Source organism: Eptesicus fuscus, chromosome 3 (genome assembly GCF_027574615.1).
Source record: "Eptesicus fuscus isolate TK198812 chromosome 3, DD_ASM_mEF_20220401, whole genome shotgun sequence".
Classification (NCBI taxonomy): domain Eukaryota; kingdom Metazoa; phylum Chordata; class Mammalia; order Chiroptera; family Vespertilionidae; genus Eptesicus; species Eptesicus fuscus.
Window position 1 is genome coordinate 67,366,146 of NC_072475.1, and position 17,355 is coordinate 67,383,500.

General features: G+C 38.3%; 1 protein-coding gene across 1 annotated transcript in view; it reads left to right on the plus strand.

The window, feature by feature from the left end:
* Positions 1 to 16,898, plus strand: part of SLC9C1 (solute carrier family 9 member C1) — a 99,496-nt gene extending 82,598 nt beyond the window's left edge. The window contains exons 24-28 of the mRNA XM_008146689.3: positions 74 to 259; positions 3,339 to 3,465; positions 12,201 to 12,250; positions 14,456 to 14,543; positions 16,502 to 16,898. Coding sequence (XP_008144911.2) covers positions 74 to 259; positions 3,339 to 3,465; positions 12,201 to 12,250; positions 14,456 to 14,521 — 429 coding nt within the window. The 3' untranslated portion in view covers positions 14,522 to 14,543; positions 16,502 to 16,898. The remainder of the gene's footprint in view (positions 1 to 73; positions 260 to 3,338; positions 3,466 to 12,200; positions 12,251 to 14,455; positions 14,544 to 16,501) is intronic.
* Positions 16,899 to 17,355: the final 457 nt, after the last annotated feature.

Here is a 17,355-nt window from a genome sequence, read left to right on the forward strand (position 1 = left end):
AATTAACTATTTAGGAATTTATATTAAACTTTATAAACAAAAAGTGGACTACAAAATTGTATTTTCCCTCCAGGATTGGACCTACAAGATGCAATTAAAACTCTGTAATGTTTATGTAAAAGATATACCAAAAAGCACCAAGTGTGACATCTATGATGAAAATGTAATTTATGTCATCCTTATACATGGAACTGTAGAAGATTGTCAATTACGAAAAGTTTATAAAGCACCTTCCTTAATTCCTTTAACATGCCATCAGGTAAAGAAATACTGACTCATCTTTTCAGGTCTGTATGCTATGTCCAACAATGTATTAATGTTAGAAAAATTGTCACTTTTCCACTTTCCTATTCTCTTCCTTTCCCATCCCACTCCATAAACACACACCTATCCTAAGTTCATTGATTGCTTTGGCACTGAGTGGCCCAAACACCAAGTAATGCCCATTCAATGTCAATGAAACAGGCCTAGCTGTACATTTTGGCCACAATTAAATTTTGCAGTGGTAAATAGCAAAAGAGGGCCTATTAAGTTAATTTACACATTGCAAAAGGACCACACTCTCTGGGCTGTATCAATAGTACCCTAAAAAGGTTCTTCCGGGCCCATGCTGAACTGAGTACCAGTGGTACTTCCCCAGCTACACTGAAATGAATGTAAAAGTGAAGAACATCTCATTTTCAAGCTGCCAAGTTTTCTTCCAATAAAAATGAGAAGCTATGCCTTGTGAAGAAGAAAGGAAAGAAGACTGTGTGCACACACACGCACATACGTATGTGTGAGTGTATGTATGTTGGGGTAGAATAAGTGGGCATGTGTCAGGAGTAATTAATGGACACATACAGAAAGTAAATAGAAAAGGATCCTAGAACCAATTAAAGTAGGTGTATATTTTAAGTTAATTTTTTTCATTTTATTGAATTTATTGGGGTGACACTGATTACCAAAATTATACAGGTTTCAGATGTACAATTCCACAGCACATCACATGTATACTGCATTGTATGTTCAGAAACAGCGCTAGATGCTAAAGTGATCAAGACAAAACTTGCAACTTGCCCTCAAAAAAGCTCTCAACCAAGTGGAAAGAAACATAAAATATGTTAAGTAGAACATTTACAGGTTTGATAGAAGTGCTTACAGGCTAAATCTGGAACCCAAGAGAAACAGGAGGTGGGGCTAAGAGAAATTCTGAGGTGAGAAATGGTCACAAGAAAAGTGTCTAAGTGGAACACCACAAGCACCAATGTGATGCCCAGTGACAGGAAGCTAAGTGTTATTTTTAACTATGGTGCTCCCGGCCTCTAGTCTTGAATACATAATAACAGAACTTTGGTGTGGGTGCTAGCTGGGAATTTAGAAGGCCTAACAGGAGAATCTCATTGCAGCCCCAAACTTGCCCAACTCTGTCCACTCCCCTAGGGATGAAGCCCTGCTCACTGTGGATTTGGGGACCGATGTTATTCAAAGCATACTAAAAACAAACACAACATACAGTCAAATTTCTGGAACTCCTGTAATTTTTTAATTACTGTTGACATTCACTATTATTTATATATTAGTTTCAGGTGTACAGGATAGTGTTAAGACAATTATGTAATTTACTAGAGGCCCAGTGCATGAACTGTGTGCATGGTGGGAGGGGGGGGTGTCCCTCAGCCCAGACTGCACCCTCTCCAATCTGGGATCCCTCAGGGGGTGACCAGGCCTGTTCACCCCCAACTGCCCTCCTCTGCCAGCCCGGTCACCCCTAACCCACCGGGATCGGGCCTAAACGGTCAGTCGGACATCCCTCTCACAATCCAGGACTGCTGGCTCTCAACTGCTCGCCTGCCTGCCTGCCTGATTGCCCCTAAACACTTCTGCCAACCAGCCTGATCATCCCATAACCACTCCCCTGCCAGCCTGATCCATGCCTAACTGTTCCCCTGCTGGCCCGATTGCCCCTAAATGCCCTCCCTGCCAGCCTGGTCACCCCTAACTGCCCTCCCCTGCAGGCCAGGTTGCCCCCAACTGCCCTCCACAGCTAGCCTGGTCCCCCCCAACTGCCCTCCCTTTTAGGCCTGGTCTCCCCCAGCTACCCTCTTCTGCGGGCCCAGTCATCCCTAACTGCCTTCCCCTGCTGGCCCGATCGCCCACAACTGCCCTTGCCTGCAGGCCTGGGTCCCCCCAACTGAGCCCTCCCTTGTAGGCCTGGTCCCTCCCAACTGCCCTCTGCAGGCCTGTTCACCCCCAACTGCCCTCCTCTGCCAGCCTGGTCACCCCTAACTGCCCTCCCCTGCTGGCCTGATCGCCCACAACTGCCCTCGCCTGCAGGCCTGGGTCCCCCCAACTGACCCCTCCCTTGCAGGCCTGGTCCCTCCCAACTGCCCTCTGCAGGCCTGTTCACCCCCAACTGCCCTCCTCTGCCAGCCCGGTCACCCCTAACTGCCCTCCCCTGCTGGCCTGATTGCCCACAACTGTCCTCCCCTGCTGGCCTAATCACCCACAACTGCCCTTCCATGCAGGCCATCTTGTGGTGGCCATCTTGTGTCCACTTGGGGGCAGCCATCTTTGACCACATCGGGTGGCCACCTTGTGTGTTGGAGTGATGGTCAATTTGCATATTACTCTTATTAGATAGGATGAAGTGATTCCCCCCTCCCCTGATAATTCAAGTAGCCACTGGCACCACACATAGTTATTACAATATTATTGACTATATTCTCTATGCTGAATTACATGCCTGGAATGCCATGGTTTTTTTTTTAACTTTCTTTCTGCCATGTGAAAAATAAAAAACAATCCCCCCAAAAAAACTCTCTGGATGATATTTTATGGGGCCATTGATCATTAACTCTTGATCATTTTTCTTACTTGTAAGAGAAATGAGCAAAATATTTATTTTTTTTTATTTTTTTTTTTAATATATTTTTTTTATTGATTTTTATACAGAGAGGAAAGGAGAGGGACAGAGAGCTAGAAACATCGATGAGAGAGAAACATCGACCAGCTGCCTCTTGCACACCCCCTACCGGGGATGTGCCCGCAACCAAGGTACATGCCCTTGACCGGAATCGAACCTGGGACCTTTCAGTCCGCAGACCGACGCTCTATCCACTGAGCCAAACCGGTTTCAGCATGAGCAAAATATTTAAAAATCAATGAAAGTATATGGAATATTAACTTTCATAAAACCAGCATGTCCAGAGATTTTTAAGATATCTTCTAATATCTAATGATGTTTTCAATTTTCAGGCACAGATATTTAGAGAGGGCCTGGGATAGGAGCTTACAAAAGGAACATTTAATTGTATGATATTTATTCAGAAATTAACTTATATTCTGTCAACTTTCAGATACAAGGCACTGAAAATTTCACAAAGGTAATGATTGTTCAGACTTCGATTGATACGAAAAAATTCAGATGGAACACTAAAAAGTTTTTACCTTCACTTAAATCATCTGTTCCAGGATCAAAAGACTGTGAGTTAGGCTTCCTTGAGCAATTGAGAACTTACTTTCGATTTATAAAATAGCTACATACATATTTGAAAATTGTATTCATCCTGTCTAGAGTACTGCCATATTACATTTTAACTGCCATATTACATTTTAATGGATGCATTAAAAATATTTGTGGTACTAAAAATGTCTATGTTATAGGTATAAATTATTCATATTTCATCTATAAGAATCAAACATGTATGATTATAAAAATAACATGAAAAATATTATTGAGAGAACTTGTAGCTCTTCCCAAAAATTAAAATATATTATATTATAATAATACTAAAAATAGTGTTATACTGTCTGAGCAACAGAGATATAAATCATTGGAACTGAATGGATATCTATTTAATAAACTTCATACGAATTTCTCATGATAAACATTAAAACATAACAGAAATTATTATTTGATATCTTCTATTATGCAATTGATTAAAACTGTGAAAGTAAGTTTTAGGTAGATTTAAAAATTGAATAGTAAAGAATTAAATTATGGAAATAAGTAATGATAATTCAATATTATTTCCCTGAAAGGGAAATAATATTCTAAATTTAGAAATATAGACGTTAATTTTAAATTCTGAGTTTCAGTAACATATTGCTAATCAAGACATCAGTAAAAGATAATTCAGAGGAAATTTACATTGGAAATAAAATGTGAAAAAATGTTTAACACTGCTAATATTTATATATATATATTTTAAAACCTTTTTGTTGAAAGTATTACATGTCCCCTTCCCCCCCCCCCCCCCCCGCATTGATCTTTTCTAACCTGCCTCCACACCCTGCCCCAGGCCTTCACCACCCTATTGTCTATGTCTATGGGTCATATATATGTATACAAGTTATTTGGTTAATCTCTTCCCTCCCACCAACCCACCTCTGTCTTCCCTCTGAGATTCCACAGGCTGTTCCATGCTTCTATGTCTCTGGATCTATTTTGTTCATCAGTTTATTTTGTTCATTAGATTCTACATATGAGTGAGATCATGTGATACTTGTCTTTCTCTGACTGGCTTATTTTGCTTAGCATAATACTCTCCAGGTCCCTCCATGTTGTCTCAAAATACTTTATACTGCTGCATAATATTTCATGGTGTAAAAGTACCATGGCTTTTTTTATTTCTTTATTGATTAAGTTGTTATATACATGTCCTCATCCCCTCATTAGCCCCCCCCCCATCCCTCCCACTCATGCCCTCACCGCCCTGGTGTCTGTGTCCATTGGTTAGGCTTATATGCATGCATACAAGTCCTTTGGTTGATCTCACCCCTTACCCCCACCCTCCCCTACCTTCCCTCTGAGGTTTGATGGTCTGATCAGTGTTTCTCTGTTGTTCATCAGTTTGTGTTGTTCATTATATTCCATAAATGATTGAGATCATGTGATATTTATCTTTCTTTAACTGGCTTATTTCACTTAGCATAATGCTCTCCAGTTCCATTCATGCTGTTGCAAATGATAAGAACTCCTTTTTTTACCACAAAGTAGTATTCCATTATGTAGATGTACCACAGTTTTTTAATACACTCATCTGCTGATGGGCACTTAGGCTGTTTCCAAATCTTAGCTATGGCGAATTGTGCTGCTATGAACATAGGTGTGCATATATATTTTCTAATTGGTGTTTCTAGTTTCTTGGGATATATTCCTAGAAGTGGGATCACTGGGTCAAATGGGAGTTCCATTTTTAGTTTTCTGAGGAAACTCCATACTGTTCTCCATAGTGGCTGCACCAGTCTGCATTCCCACCAACAGTGCACGAGGGTTCCTTTTCCTCGCCAGCACTTGTCATTTGTTGATTTGTTGATGAATACCACGACTTTTTTATCCACTCATCTACTGATGGGCACTTGGGCTGTTTCCAGATATTAGCTATTGTAAATTGTGCTGCTGTGAGCATAAGGGTGCATACATTCTTTTTGATTGGTGTTTCGGGTTTCTTAGGATATATTCCTAGAAGTGGGATCACTGAGTCAAATGGCAGTTCCATATTTAATTTTTTGAGGAGACTCCATACTGTTTTCCATAATGACTGCACCAATCTGCATTCCAACCAGTAATGTACTAGGATTTTTTTTCTCCACATCCTCACCAGCACTTGTCATTTGTTGATTTGTTGATGGGAGCCGTTCTGACAGGTGTAAAGTGATACCTCATTGTTGTTTTAATTTGCATCTCTCTGATGATCAGTGACTTTGAGCATTTGTACATATATCTCTTGACCTTCTGTATGTCCACTTTGGAGAACTGTCTATTTAGGTCTTTGCTCATTTTTTAATTGGATTGTTTGTTTTTCTTTTGTTAAGTTGCATCAGTTCCTTATATGTTTTGGATACTAAATCTTTATCAGATGTATCATTGCCAAATATATTCTCCCATACAGTCATCTCCCTTTTTGTTTTGTTGATGTTTTCTTTTGCTGTGCAGAAGCTTTTTATTTTGATGTAGTACTATTTGTTTATGTTTTCCTTAGTTTTCTTTTCCTGGGAGATATATCCGCAAAGGTATTGCTAGGACAGATGTCTGACATTTTGCTGCATATGGTTTCTTCTAGGATATTTATGGTTTCATGACTTACATTTAAGTCTTATCCATTTTGAGTTTATTCTTGTGTATGGTATAAGTTGGTGGTCTAGTTTCGTTTTTTTGCATGTACCTATCCAATTTTCCAACACCACTTATTGAAGAGGCTGTCTTGACTCTCTTGTATGTTTTTGTCTCCTTTGTCAAAAATTGACCGTAATGACTTGGGTCAATTTCTGGGCTTTTTATTTTGTTCCATTGATCTATATGACTGTTCTTGTGTTAGTGCCAGGCTGTTTTGATTAGAGTGTCTTTATAGTATAACTTGAATCTGGTATTGTGATTCCTCCTACTTTGTTCTTCTTTCTCAAGATTGCTGCGGCTATTCGGAGTCATTTTTAATTCCATATAAATTTTTGGAATATTTGTTCTATATCTGTTAAATATGCCATTGATATTTTAACAAGGATTGCATTGAATCTGTAGATTGCATTGGGTGGTGTGGACATTTTAATGATATTAATTTTACCAAGCCATGAACACGTTATATTCTTACACTTGTTTGTAAATTTCTCTATCTCTTTTTTCAACATCCTCTAGTTTTCAGAGTGTAAGTCTTTTACCACTTTGGTTAAGTTTATTCTTGAGTATCTTAATTTTTCGTTGTTGTTGCAACGGTAAATGGGATTGTTTTTTTGTTAGTTTCTCTTTCTGACAATTCAATATCGGTATAAAAATGCTATCGATTTCTGGGTGTTAATTTTGTATTCTACTGTTGTTGAATTCATTTATTAAATCTAGTAGTTTTGTTGATGGAGCCTTTATTGTACATATTTTCTATGTACAATATAATGTCATCTGAGAATAAGGACAGTTTTACTTCCTCCTATCCAATTTGGATGCCTTTATTTTTTCTCTCTTGTCTGATCACTGAGGATAGAGCTTCCACTACTATCTATAATTATAAAAGCATAATATGCTAATTAGGCCGGACATCCTTCTGGACGAAGCCAGGGCTGCAGCTGCAGAATCCAGGCAGCCACCATGGCTGCAAGGAAGGGATCTAGGCAGCCGCTGCGGCTGCAAAGGCCTACTCTTGCACGAATTTCATGCATCAGGCCTCTAGTGTTGAATAATAGTGGTGAAAGTGAACATCCCTGTCTTGTTCCTGTTCTTAGGGGAAATGGTTTTAGTTTTTGCCCATTGAGTATGATGTTTGCTATAGGTTTATCAGATATGGCCTTTACTATGTTGAGGTATGAGTCCTCTATTCCCTCTTTATAGAGAGTTTTTATCAAAAAAGTGTATGGGATTTGTCAAATGTTTTTTCTGTGTCAATTGATATGATCATGTGATTTTTGTCTTCCAATTTGTTTAGGTGATGTAAAGCATTTATTAATTTGCAAATATTACACCAGCCTTGCATCCCCAGAATAAATCCCACTTAGTCATGATGTATGATCTTTTTAATAAATTGCTGGATCTGATTTGCTAATATTTGATTGAGGATTTTAGCATCTATGTTCATCAGGGAAATAGACCTGTAATTCTCTTTGCAGTGTCTTTATCTGGTTTTGGAATTACGCTAATGCTAGCCTCACAAATAGAGCTTGGAAGTGTTCCTTCCTCTTGGATTTTTTTGCATAGTTTGAGGAGGATAGGTGTTAGTTCTTTGAAGGTTTGGTAAAACTGCCCTGTGAAGCCATTTGGATCAGGGCTTTTGTTTGCTGGGAATTTTTTTTAATTACTGCTTCTATTTCATCATTGTTATTGGCCTACTCAGGTTTTCTGATTCCTCCTGATTCAGTTTTGAAAGACTGTATTTTTTTAGGAATTTATCAATTTTGTCCAGGTTGTCCAGTTTGTTGGCATGTAGTTGTTCATCGTCTTTTCTTACAATCCTTAGTATTTCTATGGGGTCAGTTGTTACTTCACCACTTTTGTTTCTGATTTTATTTATTTGGGTCCTCTTATGTTTCTTGATGAGTCTGGCTAATGGTTCATCAATCTTGTTTAACTTTTCAAATAACCAGCTCTTGGTTTCATTGATTTTTTTGTACTGTTTTTTTTAGCCTCCATGCCATTTATTTCTCTCCCAATCTTTATTATTTTCTTCCTTCTACTTACTCAAGGCTTTTCTTATTGTTCTCTTTCTAATTATTTAAGTTGTAGGGTTAGATAACTTATGAAAAGTTTTTCTTGTTTTTGAGGTAGGCCTGTTGTGCAGAACTTCTCTCTCAGGAATGCTTTTGCTGTATCCCATAGATTTTAGGTCATTGTGTGCTCATTTTCATTTGTTTCCAGAAAGTTTTTTATTTATTTCTTGGTATCATTGGTAATCCATTCATTGTTTAATAATATTTTATTTAGCCTTCATGTTTTTAAATGTTTTGCGTGTTTTTAAGACTGATAATATTTTTTAAATAAATCTTTATTGTTCAGATTATTACAGATGTTCCTCTTTTTTCCCACCAAAGCTTCCCTCCACCCGATTTCCCCACCCCACCCCATGCTCTTACCCACTGCCACTGTCCTCATCCATAGGTGTAAGATTTTTGTCCAATCTCTTCCCACATTTCTCAAACCCCCTTCCCCCTGAGAATTGTCAGTCCACTCCCTTTCTATGCCCCTGATTCTATTATATTCACCACTTTATTCTGTTCATCAGAATTTTTATTCACTTGATTTTTAGATTCACTTGTTGATAGATATGTATTTGTTGTTCATAATTTTTATCTTTACCTTTTTCTTCTTCCTCCTCTTCTTAAAGAATACCCTTTAGCATTTCATATAATCCTGGTTTGGTGGTGATGAACTCCTTTAGCTTTTTCTTATCTGTGAAGCTCTTTATCTGACCTTCGATTCTAAATGGTAGCTTTGCTGGGTAGAGTAATCTTGATTATAGGTTCTTCCTATACATCACTTTGAATATTTCTTGCCACTCCCTTCTGGCCTGCATAGTTTCTATTGAGAAATCAACTGACAGTCATAGGGTACTGTAGGTAACTAACTGTTTTCCTCTTGCTGCTTTCAAGATTCTCTCTTTGTCTTTTGCCCTTGGCATTTCAATTATGATGTGTCTTGGTGTGGTCCTCTTTGGATTCCTCTTGTTTGGGGTTCTCTGTGCTTCCTGGACTTGTAAGTCTATTTATTTTAGGTAGGGAAAGTTTTCTGTCATTATTTCTTCTAATAGGTTTTCAATATTTTGCTCTTTCTCTTTTTCTGGCACCCCCATAATTCGGATGTTGGTAAGCTTGAAGTTTTCCGAGAGGCTCTTTACACTATCTTCATATTTTTGGATTCTTTTTTCTTTTTGTTTTTTCTGATTGGGTGTTTTTTGCTCCCTCATATTTCAAATCTTTGGTTTGATTCTTGGGGTCCTTTGGTCTACTGTTGAATTTCTGTATGTTATTCTTTATTTCAGACAGTGTATGCTTAATTTCTGACTAGTCCTTTTCCATTTTTTTGGCATTCTCATTAAGAGCCTTAAAGGTCTCACTAAGTTCCTCAGAGGTTTCTTGAAGATTCTTGAGTAACCTTATAATTGTGGTTTTGAACTCTATATCCAGTAGTTTGCTTCCCTCCATTTCTTTCATTCGTGACATGTTTCTTTGTCTCCACATTTTGGCTGCTTCCCTGTGTTGATGGAGTAGCTTTGTGTGGTAGGTGACCTATAGGACCCAGTGGTTCAGCCTCCCCAATCACTGGAGGTAGACACTCTTGGTGCACCCCTTTGTGGGCTGAGTGCACAGTCTTGTTGTAGTTAAGCCTTGATTGCTGTTGGTACACTGGAAGGAACTGACCTCCAGGCCAATTGGCTGTGAGGACCCACTGTGTCTATAATGGAAGAACTGCTGTGCTAGAGACACCCTTATGGGGCAGGACTTGCTTCAGGGGGGCTTTGGTGCTCACTGAGTCTGCCTCTTGATTCTGTCACTTATGGATGTGAGGAGTTGAAATCTGGTATCATCTCACAATGGCCACTAGGTACACTGGCTCCTGGATCTCCAAGGAGGTGCAGGTCAGTCAGCTACTGTCTGAGGCCACCCAGCAGGAGCTACAGCAAGATCTGCAGATTTCTCCTCTTTGCTTGGGGTTTGGAAGTTTTGGAGCTGACCCAGCTGCAGTTTGTTAGGTTAAGCTGCCATAGGGCAGGCCATTCATATGCAAAAGCCGCTGCACACAGTTTGGGTGGGTTTGTAAATTAGGCAGTGCAGGGTCTCAGGGAATCACTAAAGCATGGAAAACAGCAATGGCTGCCAGACAGCCCTCTCTGTGTCTCTACATTTCCGCGTCCCTGTGTTCCATGCCCCAGTGCAGTAAACAATGATTCCTGTGTGCACCTTTGCAAGAGAGCCACCCTCACTTTCCGACCCAATGGCAAACAGTCCCACTTCTCCCCGTAGGAGTCTGGGTCCCCAGAGTCTCACTGGAAACTGGAGTTCAGAGCAGTCGGGAGCTTTGTCTCCCTTTGAATTGAAAAAAACAGCACACCCAGTCGCCAGCCCCATTCACTCTCCTCCGTACTTCTGCTTTTCTGTGCCTGTGCACGTCCTACCCGGTCTCAATGCTCTTTTCTCTTTCCTTCTAGTTGTAGAACTTCTACTCAGCCAGCTTTCCTGTGGTTCTGGGTGATAGACATTCTGTCTTTTAGTTGTAGTTTTGGTGTAGTTGTGAGAGGCAGCACGTACAGGTGTATACCTTATGCCGCCATCTTGGTTTTCTTCCAACACTGATAATATTTAAAGAAATAGATTTTTGTGTTTCATTTATTTAATTAGTGAGATTTAAAAAAAGAATTATAATGCCTATTAACCAAAAAAATGTAGTGAATCTGATATATATTCTTACTTTGTTGATACCAGTTAAATTGATAAATTTATCACAAGATTCCCAAAGCTATCAAATCATCTATATCTTTTGTTTAAGTAATATAATTTATAAGTATGTCATTATGCTTCAATAAAAAGCTATATTAATAATAATATAATTTCTAGACATTTACTCTGAAAAAATAAAGCAAAACTAGTAAAAATGGTAATTGAGCATTATTTATAATAAATATTAGAAGTAATCAAAATGTCTAATGATAAATACATGATTAAATTATCATATCAATCAACAATTGATTTCCCACATTGTAATTTGGAAAAGACCAATGACATATGCCAAGTAAAAATAGCAATGATGTATGTAACATTATGTTGCTTATTTTAAATAAATTTTTATCTTTTTTATGTTACAATTATAGAACTAAATCCATATGGACACACAATACTGTTATCATTTGTAGGGTTTTAAATTAAGTATCAGCAGGATATGATATTGGAACCTTCACTATTTGCCCATTTATCAGCCATTTACCATCTTCACTCTAAAACTGAGCCACATCAACATGGTAATGAGAGCTGGTGGTCCCTCATTCCTATACCTTAGCACATTCCTTCTGTTCAGAACTCTCTAAGTATCTCCCTCCTCACATCTCCCCATTCCCTGAAGCTAATCTCTTCTTAGCCTTTAAATTTCAGCTTCTTCATGGAGCTATCACTGATAACATCTCAAATTCACAAAATTGCATTCTCCTCTGTGCTCCCATAGCCCATTATTGCGTGCGGTCTTATTTTTTCATATTGTATTTTTTTATTTGTATGTTTGATGGTCTGTCTACTCCATTAGAATATAAACCACAAGAAAGCATGGAATGTAACTCATTTATTTTCTTATGTATCCCTGCTGCTTATCAATGGACCTGGTGCTTTCGATACATAGAACAGACTGTTGAATCTCAGAGGGAAGGTGGGGGTGAGTGGGAAGAGATCAGCCAAAGGACTTGTATGCATATATGCAAAAACCCTGGTCACAGATAATAGTGATAAAGACCTGGGACAGGGGCAAGGCTGGAGTCAATGGGGAAAAAAGGGGGGACATATGTAGTACTTTCATGTGTGTGTGTGTGTGTGTGTGTGTGTGTGTGTGTGTGTGTTGATGGTGGGACAATAGATGATTTTGTTTCTCTATTTTCCAAACTTTCTGTTACATAATCTTTATAATAAAACACTGCTAATCCTATTTTTAAATTGGAATTACCACCAATTTCAGATCACAGACCCTCACTCTGAGAGATTCAATAGTCCTTTGTTTCAGTGCTTGAACTAACATAGTATTGTTGTTTTGTTTTAATCAGCTTCAGACATACTATATGAAGAAGACCTTCAATTTCAAAAACGTAACGAGGTAAATTTCAAGTATTATTCTTTTAAAGTTTTATTTTGGATAAAAGAGAATTTTGCATTTATTGAAACTACCAATGTGTTTCTTTTATTCTGAATCATTTCACCTGCTAATCGTTTTGTAGACTTTGAGATGAACACTTTCTCTTAGCACAAGGTACAATGGAAATTGTATTTCTATTTTGAAGTAAATATTACAGAAATGAAAAACAAAGTTCAAGAGATGCCAATATATTCCTCTTGAATCACATAAGCAACCAGGTACTACTGGAGTGGTGCGGTTGTAGTGTGCATGACCCTCCCACTCCTCCACCTTGTGCTGAAACTCTGACTGAAGGTTTCATTACCACCTCAGCTGTGCACTGGGGATCTTCCAACCTGAAGGCAGCTTGCCCCTGTTTTCACAGTGCCTGTCACAAAGCAGAAGCTCAATAATAAATGCTCTAATATAACTAGGTTAACCTAAGTTATTCAGAAAGGCTGACAAAGACTGATTAATTTCAAGGTACATGATGAAATTGAATAGGCCACTTGGAGATTCTTGGGATTTTCAAAACCCTCTACTACTTTGCACAAAGGTCCCAAGTTAATAAACACTACAGGCCCCTGGAAATGAAATGGGGCAAAGAGAACTAGAGTAAAAGTGCTTCACAGTATCTACCTCAGCCTACCTGTAAGCTGGATCTTAGGGAGTTTACTTTCAACTCCAGTCTGTCAAGCTGGTGGTATTACTCCAGGAGATGCGAATTATACTACCCAGAATCTGAGGAGTGTCTGCTACAAATACACAAACCAGAAAGTTATGTATTTGGTTGTTTAAAAATACATTGTACATCAATGAAGTCCACTTGCTTGATTAGCACTAGGCATAAAATTCTGAAAATGCATGCTCCTTTCCGCGCCCCCCCCCCCCAATCTCTCCTCACAAGTGTATATTGAATAAAAGGCGGTTATAGGTTCTGCGGGGACAGTGAAGGTATTTTCTCTGTCTTTGACTCAAATGTATCCATGGCCTTCAGGAGGCCAACCCTCTTCTTTAATACCAAGTTCCCATCCTGCATAGTAGAAGGAGGTTCACTCCCTCCTGAAGTATTTCGTAGTCTTCCTGGGGAAGCTTTTCCTCAAAACTCCCCTGGATGTTGCTTATTACTTGGAACTCCTGACCCCATAGCCTAGGGACTAAGAATGTGGGTACTGGCATGAAATTCCTGAGTTTGTCTCCTGGTTCCAACACTTATTAGACATGTGACCTTGGACAAATTTCTTAACCTGCCTAAGCATCACTTTCCCCATCTATAAAAACAAGATAATAGCAATACCTATATCATAGTGCTGCTGTGGAGATTAAATGGAAAGTGTCTGATGCATAACAAACAATACATACACTTAACTTCCATTATTCTCTGTAAATCCCTTCTTAACTTTGTAAACTACTTCTTCAAACTTCTTTTGTCCTCCTATTATGTTTCTTAAAAATATGGGTACAATCACCTTCTCTAATTCTTCCAACATAGTTGCTGCTGAAGACAAGAATATAACAAAGGGAAATTACTTTTTTTTTTTTAGTGAGGAGGACGAGAGTTAAGATAAAATACTGTGGCTTCTAGAGCCCACTGATTAGTCCTTCTTTCTCCTTAGTCCTGTCCAGCTGCCAAGCTTGTAGGGTTAGCTTAACAGCATGTTTTATGGAGTGGAAGAGAGAATCATGGATGCTAATGATTTTCCTGTACATATGCCCAATAGTGCTGCTTTTTCATAATTAAAAAAAAAATGATTGCACGATAGTTGTTAATACAGAGGAAGTAGTGTGAAAGTGAGAGACAGTCCATTAAATGTGAGAAACATCAGTTAGTGAGACATATAGAAATCATCAAATTGGGTGATTTAGTAGATGCTTTTTCTCCCTGATGTTGGATCCTGGCTGTGTTTCTGGGACAGCTCCCTTCCCATGTCCCCTTAAACCCTTCCCCTACCTCCCTGCCCCCAATTGTGTCTTTACCTTTACATAATAAAAAGGCCTCTCACAACATCAAGCAGCTCATTACAAAATGTTTTGGTCCCCAAGACAGAGCACACAGTGCTGCCACCACCAGAAGTCCCAGTTCTTGGTCCTCTGCTCTATAAACCAGACTTGACACCAGCACTGCTTTATACATCTGACTCTTCTTAAGTCTAAAATCTGACTGTCATCTCCTGTCTTAATTTCTAGACTCAGCAACCTACTGAAATACCTGGTGATACCAAGGAGGAGACAAACGTCTCTAAGAACACCTAGAATAAGCCTAGATGAAAATCTGGTAAGCTGCGGGTTTCCCGGCATGATCAGGAGCACCCTTGTTCCTGGAGACAGACACTGATTGAAGCCAGAAGTTCCTTTGTGCTTTGTGTGGTAGTGTGAATTGTGTACCACTTTTCACTAGTCATTATTTGCAATATATCCATTTCCACTAGCCAGTTGCTTCTTCTAATGATGTAATTTCTGAATCCTCATTTGGAAAATTAACTCTTAAATAAGATTTCTTAATCTAGATTTCTGAAAACTTTATAAACTCACAGTTTCCTCTCTATATTCTACTAAATCTCACATTGGCTGCTCACAATTCAGCAGGTCATTTTCCAGGCTGTTATGTACTGTGGAAGATATAAACAAGCAATAATTATGACTTTGAGGAGACAAAACATGTTAGAAGACAATTACATAACAATACAAGATACACTATGGATAGTGCCAACTGAAGTTATAGGAATTCAAAAAAGAAATAGCTGCCTATTGAGTGTGAGCAAAGTCTTTGTGGAGAAAGGAAAAGGATGTTCAGAATAGAGGACACAAGACTTCAGGGGAACAATGAATAGACCAGTCTGGCTGCAGATTGTTCAAATGTGGCATCTGTGGGGAAATATTCGCATATATGAGTACTTTCTATGACCTATATTACAAAGAACATATCACTGGGTTAAAAAATAACCTTCAGATAAATAGTTTTAGCTTCATTTTAAAAAATGTTAACTCTTGAATGCCACTTTATATGACAAAGACCATACTTAAAAATAGATTTAAAGACTAACAATGCACTATGAAAAGGTATTTGTAAGAGTTATTTGCAATATGATAAATATCTTTTACATGGGAAAACTGTAAAAAAAAATGATAAGGACAACACTATGATTCTGGTAGGCAAAGTTATGACAACCAATCAGGGAAGAGACAATACCCAAAATATGGAGAAAATTAGAAATGCAAAATTAAATAACAATAGCATATTAACATTTGCTTTTTTAAATTAACAATTTTTATTCAATGCTAACATCTTTTTATTAGAAATCAATGAAAATAGAGTGATGCTGTTTTCTCACATTTTCTGAGTAAAAGGAATTTGTAACAAAAATCATAAAAATGCTCACACAATTGACTCAGTGATTTTGCATCTAGGAATCAATCCAAAGGGATAATCCAAAGTATTACATAGACATCTGTACCGAATGTCCAGTGCACCACTATCTCTAATGGCAAGAAATTAAAAAGAGCTCAGTGTCCAACAATAAGAAAGTATACAATTTCACTACAGAATATCATCTATATAAGGAAATATCATATAACCATTACCAAGATTGGTTGTGCAATCCAATGTAAAATATAAAAAGAGAAGGCACAACAGTATTTACATTTTTAACATAAAAAAGACCAGAAAAGAGAAATCCAAATGACTCAATGATTCAATTAGGTGTTTAGAAAGGTGAGAGTACAGATGGTTTTGTTCACTTCTCTTATTTTATGTGTTTATATTACTCTTTTAATAAAAAAATGATTGTAATATGATTAAGCATTATTCAAATATAAATTACTTGAAATTTGACTTCTATCCTATCTATTTACACTCAGCAATCACAGTGCTATGGTCTGTTCCATTCTACCACCCTTTACGCTTAGCAATCACAGTGCTATGAATGGAATTAGCCAAAGCTAAAGCTCAGTGAGTGAGAATGAGTTCAGTCAGTATCTCCCACACAGAAAACCCTCCTCCCTGTCTAGTTCCACAGGCCCTAGTGGCTTCTCTGACCCTGACTCCCAGTTTAAATCATGCTGCCCTACTTCCGGTTTATCAATGATTTGCTCAATTTCTTTTCTTGGTGTCAGCGTAATGAGCAGGAGATGTTTATGTAGGAATGAAACTGAACCTCTAATACATCCTGTTCTGGGTTGTAGGTCAATGTTGGAAGATTCCAAGGTCTTTGGGGTTTATTTGTTTTTTGTCAGGAATGGTTGACAAGAATATTTTGAAGACTGATGCTGGTATTCGCTGCTGTCATGAGATGTCGCCTGTTTCTGAAACACAAGTCCCTACATCAAGAGTGAGCAACTTCAAGTTGGATCCAGTGTGAATGTTCTTGGTGCCACATGGAAGGAACTTTGGACCTCACAAACATTCCTTTAAATATATATATATATTGCAAAATCTCAATTTAAAATATCTGTTACTTTAAATATCTAAAACACCTCAGAAAATTTAGTTAGCTTTAATTTTAGAGCCAGAAAACAAGCTTATGCCACCTAGTTTGCCTATTGCTCTTAGAGCAAAAATGTATTAATTCACTTTATGAAAAATAAAATATTATTTCTTAAAATATAGTTGAAACTACATTTGGCTCTTGAACCAAGTTTTGAGCTTTGTCATTCATTGTACTTCACCTGTCTTGGGAGTGTTCAGTGAGTTGAAATAGCAGAGAATGGAAACTTATTTAGACAAAACCATAGGACTCAGACCTAAATGAAACTTCCACTGTTCATCATTATAGTCACAACAATTAGCACAATGCCTGGAACATAATTTTTAAAATAGTCTTAACAGCCCCGAACTGTTTTATTGTTTTACTCAGAGGTTAGAGCATTGGCTCTCAAACCAAAGAGTCCCGCGTTTGATTCCCCATCAAGGGCATGGACCTGGGTTGAGTACTTTCAACCCAGCCTCGGTGCATGTGAGCAGCAACCATTCTCTCTCTCTCTCTCTCTCTCTCTCTCTCTTCTCTCTCTCTCTCTCTCTCTCTCTTTTTCTCTCTCCCCCTCCCCCCCACTCTCTCTTGAAAATCAATGGGGAAAATATCCTCGGGTGA